The sequence below is a fragment of the Nesoenas mayeri genome (assembly GCF_963082525.1).
Source record: "Nesoenas mayeri genome assembly, chromosome: 1".
Classification (NCBI taxonomy): domain Eukaryota; kingdom Metazoa; phylum Chordata; class Aves; order Columbiformes; family Columbidae; genus Nesoenas; species Nesoenas mayeri.
This window is the reverse complement of record NC_137541.1, coordinates 146,015,505-146,033,908: the sequence shown is the minus strand read 5'-3', so window position 1 is coordinate 146,033,908 and position 18,404 is coordinate 146,015,505. Positions and strand designations below refer to the sequence as shown.

General features: G+C 39.4%; 1 protein-coding gene across 1 annotated transcript in view; it reads left to right on the top strand.

Annotated features, from left to right (window-relative positions):
• The window catches only part of AFF3 (ALF transcription elongation factor 3), a gene marked incomplete at both ends in the record, with an annotated part of 326,580 nt that overhangs the window by 38,758 nt on the left and 269,418 nt on the right, over positions 1-18,404 (top strand). The window contains 2 exons of the mRNA XM_080347050.1: positions 10,068-10,188; positions 15,502-16,305. Of these exons, the coding sequence (XP_080203176.1) occupies positions 10,068-10,188; positions 15,502-16,305 (925 nt within the window). The remainder of the gene's footprint in view (positions 1-10,067; positions 10,189-15,501; positions 16,306-18,404) is intronic.

Here is an 18,404-nt window from a genome sequence, read left to right as displayed (position 1 = left end):
CAAGGATATGTGGTGGTATTGTTATTTGGTCAAGCATAAACCTCGGATCCACTTTACATTCTCCATTTTCAGAAGAAAAAACTGGGAAAAAATTGCGTTTTGCTTGAGTTTAAATGTATACAATGTATTTTAGAGAAGCTAGCTAGCTGTGTGGTGTAATGCAGTATGTTTGGCTAGTACTAACTCCTTGTGCAAGGAGAGTGAAACCTCCTCTATATAAGCATTTTCTCACTGTTTGTAACTTATGTTATGTTATGTACGAACCACAACTTTCTTGGGTTCTTGAGCCCAGATTTCTTACAGTGGTCTTTTTTGTTCCATGAAAGCAAGCCATCTATGTAGGCACTTGATAGATAGTTAGATTAGATTGTGATTTAGGTTTAGGTTTTTATATGCATATATATCTCTTGTTCCATTTTCTAGTTGTTCTACTTCAGTTGAGCAGAAGGAAGATGGAACCTCATAGTTCCCTGTAAATGAGATTTTATGCTTCCAGACTCTGATACAAACTATTGCTAAAAACAATCACAATTTCTTTGTATAGTGAGCTACATTTCAGGTATTCCTATAAGCAAAAGCACAGGTTTTAGTGGATTTATTATTTGGACATTTACCATGGCTGATTCTTTTTGTATCTGTACAGCTGGCATAGGGTTTAACTGCTTTGGTTGTTGCTTTATCTACATGGGCAGTTATTAACATAGTCAAATTTATTTTTATCATGAGACATGCTAACATAGATGTGTTTAAAACTCAGTTCAGCCTTACCTGTATGTAGTGATGGCTCCTCTGTAATATATAAAATGCTGTAATAAGGACTCCATCTATCTCTAAAAGATGAAAGAAAGATAAATTAAAGCAAGACATCTCAAAACATACTGATTCCATTTCTGTGGAACCCAAACTCAGTGGCTGTCTGCTCAAGATCCCAAGCAGTGATTTTCGGCAAATACATGAAAATCTGATGACTTATGCATCGACTTGTTCATATATTTTTTTTTTTACACTGGGGCTGTTGTATGGTTTCTATAATACTGTAAATCATGATTAAACACATAAAAGAGATTGTCGTCTAAGATCCATTTTAAGCCAAGTGAAACATAATACAATATAAAATTTACATCATTTTCTTGATTAACCCTGATGAACCTTCAGTCATTATCCATTATAGTAAGAGTAAATTGGAAATGTTGCTTTGTTAATAAAACATGTATAGACGTTTTCATGAGTCATAGATTTGATGGTTAGTAATAGATGACACCTTCATAATGAAATACTGTACTTTGGCTTTCGTGAAAGTACAATACTACATAAAGCTGCAATCCTGTGTCCCATTCTTCAGTCCTGAATTTCGTTGCCTTTTGGACATCAGATCATTTTGAAAATTGATCTAAAATGAAGTGCAGAGAACATAAATATAGGCAGGAGTTTAGGTACCGGATCTCTGTGTGTCTTTCACTCACGTTTAATAGAGGTTCTTAGTGGTGCCAAAAGCATTTAACAGCTTAAATTAAAACTACTGGCCTTTGTCATCCGTGGAAGTCTGTAAAGTTTTACTTCTTTTGCTACTGTGCCAGGAATGTTTTCTAATAGACACCACTGTTATCTCTGTAGTGGCAAAGTGCTCTTACATCCGGCCTTAATGATTCATTATAGTCTTTGCTTTTGCTTCTCTAAGTCAAATTGCACCGGGATGAATTGTGTGATAACATTTTTCTGCCAGTTACAGAGCTTTCAATTTTTGTGTGCTAGGTGTACTTCTCAATCCTGCAATTAGCTGTGAGAAGATGGATCACTGTTCAGAGCCCCATGGAAAGAGCAGGCCATTTAAATTGCTACAGAAAAATGGGAGCAAGGAGATTTCTTTTTTTCCCTGAAAAAGACCTTTTTTCAAGAAAAGTATAATAGACTCAAAACATGATTTTTCACAATATTCAGGATACTTATTTTCATTTTTTTACACTGAAACTAGCACTTAGATCTTTATTGAATGAAATCCAGTTTTCAGCAAATACATCAATAAGAAGCTCAACAAAAAATTTGAATTAAGTATTAAGCACTTGCTGCAAAATGTTTAATAGATTTTTAGAAGGCCAGATTTTTTTTCTTTACATTTAAAATGTTCAGAACATCCCCAGAAATCACAAAATGATATAAATAAATTCAATTTATTGCAACATTCAGTGTGCACTCTCCAGGATATGCACCAAAACTATATGAATAATTTGCCTATGCAAGTACATCCTCTACACAGATAAGCCGGATGGCTCACAAAAAAACCCCCCGCTATTGTTTTTGACTAATTATGACTGTAAGGAGCCTAAAGAAGAAGATTCAAGGGAAAAAAAAACCACACCAACACACACACAGGCTTGTCAGATGATAACTGGAACAGTTTCCCATGCATAAGGATGCCATGGAGAGCAGAAATCATTGTGGAGAAAAACAGACAAGTGGGGCGTTGTGTCTGACATCTCTGGCAGGGAAGCGATGTAAGAAGAAACTGGATCAGATATCGGCATCACCAAGTGAGGTAAAGCCTTGTGTAGCAGCCCAGGGAATCCAGCAGTGTCAGGCAGAAATAAAGATTCCATATTGATCCCCTCAGCTGTTGTATTTTTGAGTCACAACATAAAAGTAACATTAACAAGATCAAATTAAAGGGCTTAGCTGTGCTGTGTCTGGTTTGTGCTCTTCAGTCGTGGCATTTTTTTCTAAGATCTCCATTTAATTTCTAGAGGTTTTAAGTATCATTTTGGATTGTGGAGAAAGAACCCTACCCATTCCAGGTGTGAGATTACTAATAGTGGTGAATTTTTAACTTGTGAATTTACTTTCAAACAATATATTGTTAGAGCAGTGCAAAATTAAAAGTGATAGTAATGTTCTGTTTCTAGCTTGGCTCAATATCGTTATTAGATCTTCATAGTTATTTTTGCTAGCAGTTTCAGGGTTCTAAAAAGAGAACACCAGCACTTAATAGCAAAAAGAAAATAGTAAGGCATTGACTATAGAATTGCCCATTGATACTGAATGGTGAAATTTTGTATATCTATATATATTGTAGGTATGAACTGGTAGATTTTTATCATCTGATTAAGTTATTTTTCCTGAAACTAAAAAAAAATAAATTAAAAATAGGAATTATGTCTCAGTTTCTCTCATTGGGCAAAACATCACTGAGGGAAGAAAATGTGCATGATTTGTCTGTAGCAGAGCTGGAAGAGGTGCTCTTGTACAAGCAGATGTTGAACTAAATTGGATTTTTATTTTTTTTTTTAATGTTCCTCTGTTGTGATGTTTACTGCTCTGACTCCACAGCCTAGATCCCAGCCTCAGTTGCAACCCTAGGCTTTTTCAATATTTCAATACATATTTAAAATTCAGTCAGGTTGCATGCAAACCACACACATTTTGTGAATGTTGGATGTAAGCACCTATAAGATAATAACTGCGCCCACAATTAGTCTTTCCTTGGTTCCTTCCAGTTGCCCAGCATGAGCCCTCAGAAGACCTGCCTTGAGATACTGATTTTGCAGATATGATATGTATATATGCATTTGTTTGGTAGATGCTATATATCTGCCCCTGAAAATATAGCTCCCCGTTTCAGACTTGGAATTTCCAGGCAGATAATTAAAGCAATCTCGCACCTTCCAGCCTGCACCTGCCACCGTGTGAGCGGCCAGCCCAGCTCAGCTCCCTCTGATCATATTCGTGTTTGGACGGCAGTGTTTCATGGTTAATACAAATCATAAACAGGCTGTAAAAGCTGAAGCATCAATGAATCCTAGCTTTAAAATTGCTGGAAGCTAAAGTTTTAAAACTGATACCGCAAAGTGAAAAATGAAATTTAACCAGGCATTTTGGTGAAGGAAAAATAATTTATTGGATGTAAGATGAAAAGCTGTGAGAGTAAACATCAATCTCATCTTAGACACATGTCATTGATTGATGTTTGCTCTGTGCTGCTGCCTGGAGGTAAACTCTTTGAAATAGCAAAGTAGGTACTTTATCTGTCTGTGGATAGGAGCACAGTTTGTTAAGTTACTGCTTTTTTGAGACCCGGCTACATCTTTATGTTCAATCAAAGTGAGAACAGTAAATCAGAGTAATTGCTTTACCCCACGGCATTTCTGTTTGTAAATGGGAAAAAATACTGTAAAAATCCTCAAATTAACTTCTGCTGTTTAAGCTAGATAAAAAGTCTAAAAGAGTCGTTTTCAACCTGGGAAGGTATTTTATTGATTACGCCACTTGTTCATCAAAGGCAGCCCCTTTGTTATAATCGAATCGATAGTTCAAATGTCATTAGGGAAAACATTTAATGCTCAGAAATGTAAGGTTGCCATCTCTAAGAGCTCCCCATAACCCATTAGCAATTAGTTCCCAAATAGGCATCATTTATACTTAGCTGAAAATGGAACTAGTACCAAGAAATTGGCCAGTGAAAACCATGGACATGAACAGTAAAATAGAAAACAGGCATTAAATGATAGCACTTCCATGTTAAGCACAGCAATTCAGCAAGCAAAAGAACCTGAATTGTTGTAATTAAATTGTCAGAATTAGAACTGTTTTCTAAAAATGTTTGGGGCTATTGCCTTTACAAGGTCTCAGGCTGGTTAGTTCTTTTGTGATGTAAAATATTGCAGAGATGTGGGAATGGTGGCACGTTTAAATTCAGAATCCAGTTTCCATTCTGAATTCAGTTTCATAATCACTGTCCTGCATCAGGATTGGACTGTTTTTTTATTGTGTTATATAAGTTTTTCCCTGGAGTTAGTCTCTTTAGCTACTTTGGCATAAATGTGGTAATTCAGGGGAGAATTAGACTATTAAATATTTAAGAAATTGTCTTCACTTCAGCCTGAAATTTAGTGTATTGACTTGTGTGCCAGATCACAATTTGTGGGGGAATGTTGAGAATAATCAGTAAACCATTTTAAAATTTATTTTCTTGACATATTGCCTGTTTTTCATGGTTTTGAAGCAGTTCCAACTTTGTTCATAATTCAGAAATGACTGTGTGGTAAAATTTAATTTCAAAGATATATGTGTCCTCACAGAAAACTTGTTCACGGGTCCGGTTTTATTCTTGAAACACACGTATCTTTTAGTCACTTATGGTGTGGGTTGTCTTTTTTGTTGTGGGTTTATTTGTTTGTTTGTTAGGCACATGATCAGCTCTGAACACTCCCAGGGGATATTCAGGGACTGCACCTGGCAGCTTGGGGATGGCATCATTTCCATGATGCTGGGAGTGGGTGTCGTGATCTGACGGCGCTTTGTATGGAGCCTCTTAATCCGATTGTGTATTTAGAAGGGTCAGGTTGGGCAGAAATGGGGAAGTCAACAAAATCTGGCAAAGAAGCTCAGCCCTTGCAAATGGGATCTAGGTTTTCCCTACCAAAGGCCCACCAGGAGCCTGTGGGAACTGTGGGTTTTGCCAGTTTAAGAAATCATTGCATGTTAGCATGAAGCATCAGCTCTGCTTTTGTTATGAATATGTCTAGACTTCAGTTTCTTAAAATTTTGTGTGAAATGCACACATAGTTGCTGGGGTGAAGGAGATCCGCCTCCTGGGTCAAAAACATTACCAGCAAATAAACAAGCTACTCCTTCTAAATCTATATCACAATATTTATGTGCGTGGGGAGGGAGAAGGAAGGTGTGTGTGTATGTGTGGGCAGTTGGGTGTTGCAAAGCCCTCACAATTCAGAGAATAATGAACTGAATCTTTGGACTGGAAAATTATATTGGAAGGTCTGGAAAGGCAAAAGTGAGGTGGCAGGTTACTGCAAATGGTAACGAGTTCAGTAATTGTTGCCAGGTATCTGTATATGTGTGGTAACACTATCCTCTGTCGTGCTGGTAGGACAGCCTGAGTCACTGCCCCCTTCCTTTGCCAGAAAATAAACTGATGCGAGGCAAGGGGACAACCCATGGTCTCGCCCTCAGTTTACCTACCCATGTCTTTTACAGCCTCAAAGATGCCAGCTGTTGCAAGGATGGTGATCCTGTAGCAAAATAACAGTCTCCTTAGTGAATCTCCCGCTAGTGATGTGGCAATTTTTGTGGCTTCTGAAAAGGTCGAGCAGCATCATTAATGCACACCATACATCTGCAAAGGCGTGTAATTCCTCAGAGAAGGTGCAGTGCTTTAGTTTGTGGAAAAGGACATCTTCCTCTGAATGCAAAATTGTATGTTCCCTAAAACTGAAGGACAGGAGGACGTGTTCGTACAATTGTCTCCACCCAGTTCATCATGGAGATTAGACCTTTTTGTTTGAGTACTTCCAAGTAGTGTTGTCTGAGGGACGTAAATTGAGACAAAAAAAAAAAAAAAAAAAGGAAAGAAAAGGAAGCTCTTCAACACTTAAAACTTTACGCTTTCTATATGATTGCCTTCAGCCTAGCCTGAGACTCCATAACTCTTTGGACTTTGTAGGAGATTAAATCCAGTCCCAAGTTTTTCAAGTAAGGTTATTGCTCTGCTCCTAGGCTGTCCCCTGAGCCGACTCCGTCTATTTCTAATTAAGGGCTAAAGGAAATGGTTCTTCTGATGTCAGGAGTAGCGTGAAGAAAAGCTACGAGCATTTTTGTCAGTGCTATGGGGAGGCTGGTGCCGCAGCTGCCCTCCCAGGAGGCACCAGCACGCCTGGGCCTGGGCTCTGAACCTCAGGCTGGTCTCACAGGGAGTCATGCCCACCTCACGCACGGCCAAAAGGTGGGCAGCCATCATGGTATTCATCCAAAAGTCATCACAGCAGATCAAAATTTAATAAACATACCTCCTGTGAGAGGTTTGGTGATCCACTGGTATTCTGATCTGTAAAATAACCTGAGAGTTAATTATTTGAAGTGCTCTAGAAGAAGCAGAGAGGGTAGAGCTGCCGTGACCGCATGGTGGTGATGGTGTGCGGAAGGTGCTTTGAGCCTGAGACACTGATATTTAGACATAATTAATTGGCATGTCCAATATGTCTCTTGGCAGATCTTCAGGCTGAGATAAATCAAAGTGTGGTTTTAAAGCAGTGGGCTAAATTCGAGATGATAGTGTAATTTTTATAATGCAACATTTATTCATCTATAAATTTTGTAACTGTTTGACTTGTTACGCATGCTTTAGTTCATGTCCTTAAAGCATGAATTTGAAACAGATGCAGCATTTTAAAAACAATAATATACCACTTTAAAACTATTTACAGTCATCCTTTTGGAGTTTGACCTGTATGAAACAAATATAAATAACACTGACTTTTGAGAGATGAACAGTTGCCTGTTCTTTGGTTTCCAGGTCTTGCAAAACTGCTTCAACATTTTGGCCCATACTAGCAAAACTCTTCATCAATAAACTAATGTGTGAGTTTGCATATAACATATATACTTATATATACATACATCAGCCACATACACACACGTGCCCCAATGAGGAAAAAAACTTGAGATTTTCATGAATTTGTTTTTCGTGGCTTAGCTATGGAATAGACAAACACTGTAAACTATTAAAGAGGTACATGTATTTTTGGTATTGTTTTAAATTACAAATTTAAAAAAAAGAAGGAAGAAAAATATTAAAAAGAATAATTTTCCATTAACTGAAGTGTTTGCAATAAAGACAATTATAGCAGCTGGCAGTATCATCATTAAACCAAAATAAATAAATACATTTGGTGACATCCATGCAAGGAAATGTGTTTGCTACGATGTTCATGCAAATAAGGAGCAGCCCCACAAGTGCTAAAGATTGTGCCATCTGGTATAACCGAAGGAATACAACTCTCAACTTGTAGCTCTTCCTGACTTACAGACAGCATATAGGCATTGTCATACGGTTTTGTCATTTGCATAATCATTCTGAATTATTACAGGTTATGCATTGCATTGCCAACAGCGAACTTCTCATTTGGGAAGGGGGTTCAGAGATCTGTGTGTCTTCATCAAACATGACTTCGACAAGAAAAGGGATACAAAAGACCTACATACCTCCATTAAATAAAGGAATAAAAAAGTCCCTCCACTTTAGGAACATCACACTGTTGCAATTTTAAATTTGTACAAGGCTGCGTGAAGAATGTTGCACTTGTTTACTTCCTAGAAATCAGGTAGGGATCAGTATTGTAATTAATCTCAGAGGAGCTGCCCATCTCTATTTGACTGCAGGCTAGAGTCCAAATGCAAAGCATCTCAAAGAGTCAAGAGGTTCTGAATGAGGAAACGCGGCTGAGGATGAAGTTGTGGATCCCTGCAACTGCAGGAAAACTCAACCTGAGAACGATTATTCAAGGTGGCAGAAAGTCTACTTTAGACACAGGTTCTTGTTACTGATGGAGGTACGCTCACATAGTGTGATGTAGTAACCGAGGACCGTGGCTCGTGTAGCAGTAAATGACAACTTCTCTGCCTCTGGCCTTGGCAGCATGTGCAGCAGATAATCTGTGCTCACAGGGACCCCATGGGGTGGCCTTCACTATCTCCTTCTTCCTGAAGGAAGGCATTTTCCATGCTCAAAACTCCACCCTGATGATTGCCTCCTTGTGACACTTCTTTTCAAAAAGGGGGTGTCGGTGTGAGTAACATGCACTGCTCATGAAAAATGTGCAATAAAACTCGAAAAAATTCAACCACCTGTAAGAGGAATAAACAAACTGGTGGCTGGAAGCTGTCTCTAACCTGCTGCACTGAAACCCTGTGTTTCACAATAAATCTCCGTGTTCGAGCGCCCTGCCCGGCATTTGGCATCTGCCCTCAGACCCATCAGAAGGGTGTTCTGCAGCCCAGCTCAAGTCAGCAGCTTCAACGAGTAAACATGAGAGTTTGTGTCTGTTTGGTGACTGCTGAGGCACTGTTTTTAAATACTAATTCCATCTAACGTATCCTCTCAAGTCTTGAATTAGAATTAGATAGCTGTTGGCCTTTTTACTGCCTTGCCTGGGGCATACTAGGTAGTGTCACGTGGGTAGCTGATGCAACATATGTTTTGCTAACTGGGAAGCTAGTTAGGAAGACAACCTTTTACTTATTAACACATGGTACACTTACATGACATTAATATATATTTCTACTTTACAGATTTACAGTGCCAGAAGAAAGGCATTAGCTGAGCTAAGCAAAATAGGCAATCAGCATCCTCGTCACATTGTCCTGAAATAACACGTAAACACATCGTTTTCCTTTGTGAAGAAAACAGAGCAGACTGAAATGTGCAAACCTGTGTTGTTGTCGGGGAAATTCGAGGAAAGGGTTCTCTGGTTTATGTTGTCATGCATGAAACTAGAATTCTAGAAAAAAAAAAAAATAAATATTCTGGACATCTAGATTGGAGCCAGGCTAGTTCATTTCTAAAAATTAGTACTGTTGTGTAATGCAGTGATTTTATTCTCTCTTCAGCTGCACTCTACCAGCCATACATACACTGTCATGCCAGTATTCATTTATTCAAGCTCCGAAGTTGCAATAGTGTCAAATCCATCAGAAAGAGGAATTGTTTCAGTAGTAGTTTCACGACTTGGCTGATTAACAGAGATCAGAAGAAGCAGCCTAACTGTGGAAACCACTACAGCATGTAGTTTTAACAGCTCTTTAGGGAGCTAGTTAATGAAAGAATCACTACCGAAACACATCCATGTGAAAAAAGGAGCATTCTCATACAACACTCAGAGGATATGTCATAAGTGGAAATATGTTCATAATTTCTATTTACTCATAGCTGTAATTACCATCTGCCTTAAGAGTACTTTCAGTCTTTGTCAAAGTTGCTTCGATATTTCCTTTGTCACATTTCAAGCAGAGAACTTCTGCACAGACTAGATCCTGCCCTGTGATTTCTTTTTTATTCTTCTGTAAGAATTTAATTATCTATTCTCTGTGTGAAGAAAGCACCAGCATTCCCGGAGACCTGCGCCTCCCCAGCCTGCTTGGACTGGCATTCATCTGATTCATGTTCTTGCTTACTTTTGCCATCTGTCTGCAAACTAGAGTTCTTCACTTTTAAATTTGCTCTAATTTATATGTTGCCTGCTAATTTTTAACTCTTAAGAAGCTATTCCTCTTTCTTGCTGCAGTGTCTACGAGCCGGATAGAAACGTGCTGCGAAGGAAAGAATGGGAAAGGAGAAATCAGGAGGCCCAGCAGGAGGATGGCGCATTTAACACGAGTTACTCCCTCTTCAGTGAACCGTACAAGGTAGATGCTTCCCAGCTGGGTGGCTCCTTATTTATTTATTTATTCCACAGTACAAAAACACAGCCTGCAGAAGGCATTGTCCAGGTTTCAGCACCCTCCCAGAAGTGCTAGCCTCACAAAATTCCCAAGGAACATTTATGGTTAGTTGAGAATTGGATTTTTATATATATATATATGTGTGTGTGTATATATATATATATATATAGGCTTCTTATAATGTTCAGCAGCACCCAAGAATGAAATAAACTAGAAATACCCTAACAATATTTGAGTTGGAATTAAAACTAGGAGGTGAAGGTGACAGTGCCCTGTTTTTGCAACATGAAAGAAAACAATTGTGTTAGAATTCTGTGTGAAGGTCAAGTAATACAGTAAACATTGTACTCTGTCCAAGGTTAATGCAATGAAATATCTTGGTGTTTGCCTTTTTTTTTTTTTTTTTTTTCTGTAAGCATTACCAACAAAACCTGTCTGCTATACATATTTCGCCCTCACCAAAGGTCTCAACTCCCTGTTTTATTCCCCATGGTAAAAGTAGTGTGATGATGCACAACCATCTCTCCCCACTCCTTGTTAGAAGGGTCAAGCAGGACCTTCTGCATTTTGTAGAAGCCTGTAAACCAGTATTCCTCTGTGCAGCTTGTGAACATGACCAGAGACAGGCATCCCAGGGGTTCTGCTCCTCTCCCCCAGCTAGCCCAGTAACTGCCTGCCTGCATCAAAGCATAATCGTGTATCATCTACTGTGCCCTTCCAGTAACGCCCAAGTTACTGTTAAAAGCACCACATTGTGAATCCTTTCCCTCCATGCCGCATCACTTGTCCTTGATGCTTTGGGTGCTTTAGTGCCTCTTTTCAAGGAGCCTTGTTTTGGACCTGGCACTTGGCTTCTGACCTCCATGGTTCCGTGTTTCTGCTCATGCTCCAGAGTCAGCTTTTAGCTCTCTATTTTTCCAGATTGTTGTTTGATTTTAATCCCTAATAAAAAAGAAAGATCTACCACTTTCAAAGCACGTCCCTTGATAGAAGACAGCTCTGCCTGCCTTGAAGCTGACCTCCAGCTGCCCGAATTTCAGATTCATTACAAAGGCATTTAGAAACCACAGGAAATGTCTTGAACTCCTCAAGGCTCTACCTGAAAAAGTCTACTGTAAGACCAATCAAAGGCTAATCCATGGGAAAAAAGCCTGAAAAGCTTCAGTCAGCTGTGTCTTGGCATTTTATGATGACTCTGCTGCAATGGGGACTGAATAATTTTCCATTTGGTAGGTCAAATCAAATAGACCCCTCACAAAAAGGACCTGTCCTTTTGCTAGGTCCCTGATACCATTTTCCCTGTGGCACCTGAAGTTGGTAATACTGAAGCTCAAATCACTTACAAAAGTGGTATCATTGTAATATTTTGTGCACTTTGATTATTACCTGTGTGCCGATGTACTGACTGTCATGGCACAGACTTCATGTACCATGGACACACCAGTAGTTCCTGAGTTACGATATCTGAAGGTATCTCTATGCAAACATATTATAATTCCCTCAACTTTAACAGGACTGGTTGAAAGATCATTGATGTCTCCAGAAGCAGAGAGGCTACTGAGTATTTATCCTCTAGGGAGATCAGAATAATGCTTCTTATCTTATCCATGCTTCTTATCTTTAAACACCATGTCCCTATTTTGGACAAGCATGTAAAGAAGCTGGCTTTGTCAAGAAAACATGGAGAAAAGCAAAGCCAGGACAGCAGTGTAGCTCACTCAGCTCTGTTGGTGTGACAGCTGCATGGGATGACCAGTCATTCTGGCCATATTTGACATCAAAACTTCATCAGTGGCACATCATGTCTACACTGGCAATGGACTATTGCATTGTCTGAAGTCATCTGAGGATTTGTGAACTTTCAGCATGAGGGTGCAGTGTTGTGGTTTGGGCTTTTTGATCTTATTGCAGAGAGAGGCTGGCTGCAAAAGTGGGAACCCTTCTGCGAAAGCAAAACTGAAACCCACTCTTACTGTCTTTAAAGATAATTTCCAAGTTTTAGGTGTTTCCAGGGGGGAATGAAGTTACAGCAGACATTCACTGCAAAGTCTGATTAAATTCAGTATTCCTCTGCACAGCTTGAGAAACATGAGTTAAAGCCAAAGGATTTGCCATTCATAAAGCCATATCTAAAAATCAAAGGCAAACTGGAAATCTCTTAAATCTTGTGTCCTCTCTCACCTTGACATGTATCACTACTCCTGTAACATCAGTTTTTCTGAAAAATCCTGACTCTTTGGGTTGCCCCTTATCCTGTTCAAAGTATCCATAGCAACCCTTTATGAAAGATTACAGGGAATCTAGTATCTTTTACTTAAAATATCTTTTACAGGGGGTGAAAAAGTAGTAAATTAATTTTGGATATTTCTTGGACAGAATACATTGCCTCATTAACCATATCAGGATTTTTAATGAAGAAAAATATCTGATGGCCTTCCATGCAACCATCAGGTTTATTTTTAGAAGTGTTGGATCTTGCAGTCTTCAAATACATGGATTCATCTTGCATTGCAGAAGAATAAATATCAGAGCACTGTAAGTTAGAAATGTTTGCACAGAGTGCTTTTCCTACCTACTCATTTTGGGATCATGTTTTCCCTATGTGAATGATTAAATAAAGCCAGCAATATTTCAGAGCAAATAATAGGAAAAACTGTTCCATCTGAAGCTCATAACAAGTTACCTCAGATCTCATCTTGTTCCCAAGAGGATGCAGGTGAACTCGTCTGGATGAGATCAGCGCAACACAAAATGGTCTCACCTCAGGTTGTCTCCAGTGTGTATCCAGAAGGAATAAACAACACCAACCAGCTCTCAGCATGTACCATGGTACCAGCATTAGATCAGTTTGCTGCAATTATTCTTGTGGTTTTCTGGGGTCTCTCAATACGAAGTGCCTGTGTGACCTTCACATCACATTTGTGTAGAAGACATTGTGCTGACTTTTCTGGGCTAGTGATAATGTACAGATAATCTACAATTAGGCTTTTATTTCCTCCTCATCCAAATAGCAGCCATCAGGAAGAACGGACCTCCTGTTAGGGAAGTTGGACTTTCTAAGAGGCAAAACTTGGACATAAGTTCTCTTACATTAGTGGACCAAGAGGCAGCTGGGTGGAGAGTTGTCCAACAAGTTGTCTGTGCTGTAGGAGACTTGTGGATGTCAGGGGCTCTGTTCCGTTTGGTGGTCTTTGTTGCCATGTTCCTCTCAGGGAAGGAAACCTCATACACATGCTGGCTGAATCAGGCTGGGTGCAGGCCCAAGGGCAGGTCTCTCTCCACAGAGGGAAGCTGCAAAAATATCTCTATAAGGTATCTACAAAGGGTTGAGGATCCACCAGAAGCACAGAAAAGATCCACTGGATGAAAGGAAAATTTTCTCTGCCTTCTGGAAAGTAATTCTGCTGGTCAAGGAGATGCCCAAATGTAGAGCCATTTCATTCATCCCAGGAGACACTTTAAGTGTATTTCCAACCTTCTTTGTTTTCAGATGTATGTGATGCATCCCACTTTTGAAGCCTCGTTAATAGTTTATTCTTTAGGACATCAATGTGATTCCTGTGAAGTGAAGGAACACCCTTTTTAAAGCCACTTGCTGTCTCTGAATTAATGCTTCATGTTTCTTTTCATAGCAGGTTATTGTCCTTGTGATAGCAACAGCTGCATACACACCGAGAAGATGAGGCTGTAGTGGTTAAGCCATCTTATTTCAAGTTTGCAAAGCAATGTTTCAGATGCAACACTTTTGAGTTTTTCCATTCCCAGTGCCCTTCAATATATATTATTGATATATATTAAACTGTGTTAGCAATGAATTCTCAGAAAACTAACTGTAAAGTATTTTGCGTAGTTATAAGGTAGTGTTCTTGAAATTTGAGAGGAAAATTTTCAAGCAGGACAGGACTGCCTCTACTTTCTGACTTGGGAATGCTTCCAGGGTAATCCTCTGAAAGGTACCATGTGGCAATCACTGCACTCATTTACAAGGCATTTTTGCTTGGATTCAGTTTTTTTAATAGGAAACCTTAAAAAAATTCTGAACTAGAGCAGTTTGCTTTACATATTTGTTTGAGTGACTGGATTTTATTTAAAGGCTTAAAAGAAAAATACCTCCAGTTTTCCAGAGTAACTGATATTGCTACTACATCTTTTGTATTTTTTATATAACTTTAAGGGAGTCTTCTCCATTCCCTTTACTCCCTTCTTTCTCCTTTCTGTTTTCCACTAAATCAGAGAGTCTTGAGATAAAAGCGTGGCCTTCTGAAGTCAATAGGAGTTTTTCCATCCAGACCCCATGTCTGAAAGGGAGAAAGGAGAACACAACTGACTCATTACTGTCTTCCTCTGAAAACGTAAAGCAAAGAACATCAGATGCCTGAATCTTGGCAGGGTTCAGAAAAATCTCTGCTATGTAAATGCTAATGATACACTCTTTTGCTTACAGTGGCTTTTTGAAGCAAGAGTTTTCAATGTTTTCCAATATGTTTTATTTGCTTGGTTTATTTCTTTGTGGAGCTTCTGCCTTTTCAGTCAGGAAGTAAAAGGATGGTTTTAAAGACAATGATTAATCTTAAAGGGGAGGAAAGGAGGATGGCTGTGTTCCCCCTTGTTGCACACAGCAAGCACTGAGCAATGTGAAGAATTCTGTTCACCTCTTTTTTCTTTTTTTCTTGAAGAGGAGGGTGCCCTGGAGTGAGCATCCTGTCAGAGTATTTTCAAAGAAGGGACATAATAATCTGTAGTTTTCCCATTGTCCCACGAGCTGTTTTCAAGGCACCTCAGAGCGTTTGGTTGGCTTAGACTGGTGAGTTCGTTCAGTGCTTACACTGGATGTTGTGTAGCTTCCCAGATGCCATGTGAAAACTTAGGCAGGCAGCAAAGGAAATTGGGAATGCAGTGTTTTCATTCCTGGCTGAAGCAGAGCTTGCACTGCGCTATAGGAAAAGTTTTATCATGGTCAGATTTAATCCAAACCATTCTGTGTAGTTGCAATAATAAATTTTCTAGTTTCCAGGTAATATACTTTAACTACAGCATGATACCAGTGATAGATTTCTTTTTTTATATACTCTAAGGCCCTTTATAGCTTTTCCAGTTCAGGGTAGATTTAAGATGTTGACAAGTGTCTTCAGAGACAATAAGGATTTTCTATTTCATCCCTCAACGCTGCTGCTGAATAGGGCAGTGCTACTTCAGCAAGGATTTCAGCAGAAGCATGCAGAGAATTTTGTTTTTCTTATGTTGCCTGTTGCAGCACACTTGATTTTTGTTTTGCAGACTAACAAAGGGGATGAACTCTCGAATCGCATCCAGAATACACTGGGCAACTATGATGAAATGAAAGACTTGTTAACTGACCGATCAAACCAGAGCCACCTTGTTGGGGTTCCAAAACCCGGGGTTCCTCAGACATCTCTCCCCAAGCCTGATGAACATCATATTGCAGACTCGAGACCAGTGCCTCCTCCTCCCATTTCCAGCACTACATCTTCCACACCAGCAGCCCTACCTGCCCAGCAGAGCAAAAGCACCACGATGGGTTGGCAGAAGGCCGGGCACAATGCTGCTTCAGATGGCCAGCAGAGAGCGAGCAAGCATGGGCACCGGTCGCTGGAGTCACACAAGGGTGACTTCAAGCTGGCGAACCAAAAATCCAGTCTGGAGAAACTAAAACGCTATGCATCAAGTCCCACCTCCTCCTCTTCCTCCTCCAATGCTGCCCAGCAAAGCTCACTGAGGAACACGCTAGGAGACAACGTCAACAGAGTGCAGCAGCCAGCAAAGCTCAATTGTAGCTCGGAAGGAGGAGGTCAATCTCAAGAGAGGCCAGCAAAGCACAGTGGCGGGCACTGCGTCCAAAACTTCCCGCCCTCTCTTGCTTCGAAGCCCTGTCTGGTTCAGCAGAAACCAACAGCTTATGTCAGGCCAATGGACGGTCAAGACCAGGCTCCTGATGAGTCTCCAAAGCTGAAGTTACCAGCAGAGACAACCAAGTCATATAGGGGAGTGCCTTCTAACAAGCCTGATTCAGCCAGAACCAAGTCAAAGATAGCCAAGTTCAGCATTCCTAAGCAAGAAGAGGTAAGTGGTTTTATGCTTTTCATGACATACCCCCTTGGATGTATGGTGCCCTAGAACTGCAAATCGCATCTGTCTGTTTAGACATTTTTAACATATTATTTTGCATGTCAATTTTTTTTAACATTGACATAGTGTATTGCAAATAAAAGCCTCAGAGTAATGCAAAGATATTTCAACAGTAAAATGCTCACTATCTTCAGGACCATAACTTCCTACACTGGCATGTCTTCTAGTAGTGTACATTATTTCAGTGACTTTTTTTCCTGAGTGTCCACATATAATGTCTGGAGTTTGGTTTTTTTTTTGCTAGGTGGGTGTATTACTTCTAACTGTTCATATATTTTTGACTTCTTTCTCTTTGGCAATGATTAAATGAAGTGCTTGTGATCAGTAGTAGTTCTGCCATCCTCAATGATGTCAAAGTAGTTTCACAATCTAAATAAATTACTTAAACAATATGAAATCTGTGAAATAGATAAGAATATAGCAATGAGACTCTTCTTTTACTTCATGGTATCTCTATCCATTTCAAAACAATTTCTAAGATTGAGGTTTCCTTTCTAAAGAATCACCATCTGTAGAAAATCAGCCATGCTACAAGTATGAGAACATCTGAAAAAGCTTCTAGATACCATTTCTGTTATCAGCAGTAGATAAGAAATATTTCTGCTTAGACTTATTTTATACTAATTTCACATTCCATTTGTGCCAGTAGGACACCTTGCTTTATCACTTGCATAGTCTGTGATTTTCTTTTAGGGCTTTTTGGATGGGAAGGAAATTGTTGGTTTTGGCAGAATGAAGGGTCTTTTTTTTTTCCTTGAGTGTACTCAGGGGCCTATATGTCAATACAAAGATGATCACATCATCCTCTTGTGCAAATTGGTAGAGCTCCCATGACCTAAACAATTTATAGTATTTATAAGACTAAACAACTCTATTTGGCTGAATCACTGTGTCTTTCTCAGAGCAGAGATAGTGATTGTTTACTCTTATTTGACAGCTGTGGTGTGTCCTGAGATGTTTTTAGTTTTAACATTTTTGTTTCTGGCATTGTTAAAGGAGAGGAAAAATCTAATTTTTGGTGGAATTCTCTGGCCTCTTAATGCCTGTTTTTCAGAAATGGAGTCGACTGTTGTATTCCCCCTTTGGTTCCATTTGGGAAAGAAATCTCTCTGGAAGCAATTACTTGTCTCAGCACTTTAGGCATTATACCCATGTGTTTTTTCTCTAAGTTCAAGTTCCATCGGTTCCAAACAACACGGAGGTGATATGTTGTTCCTGAAAGCAAGTTGTTTTAGGCTCTTAAGCTGGATTTGATAAGCAAATTTAGCATTCACGAACTGCTTTAATTGTGCAAATAGATCAGGTAATGGCAGATACTAATATCCATTTAGCTATTATTACCTCTTTCAGACTTATGCTTCTATCTGTGAGTGGGAAGTGGTGTTAGAATTAAAGATGCCTGTGGCAATTGTCTGGATCTTTCAAATTTCCCCCCTATACATGTATGCAATACTCTAAGGACTCGTTTGGAAAGGAGTTGTGATAGGCAATCATTTGTTGCTCTGAAATTCAGGGTTTACCATTTGCATTCCAAATTCGCCAACCTCTGGAAAGAAAGCTTTCATTTGTTGTATGCAATCCATGCTGATGCATAAGGGTAAATTTATACTGCAGTCTCTAGACATATAGATGTATTTGAGATTTCTTTAACTTGCTTAGATGCTGATGACAGTAGGAGAGAGTGGGCTGCAGGAGTAGCTGCTAAAGTGTTCACCAACTTCTCACAGATTTTGTGGGATGCAGTATTTCTGAAAAAAAAATATTTAATCGTGTAATATAAACATTTAGCTGAAGTTGAAGGAGGTGGACAAAAAACATTGCCTGATAGGCTAAAAAAAAAAAAAAAAGGGATAAGTGATTATAAAGTATGATGGACATATTATACAGAATAGAATAGTAGGTACTATAGGTGTTGTTGGAGTTTGAAACTTGAGGTAGTGCAAGACAGTGTTTAGATGTCATGTTGGAGGGCTGAGAGTCCTGGTGATAAGAGTGCCGAGCTTTCTTTTTCCTTTATCCTGGCATCCTTTGTT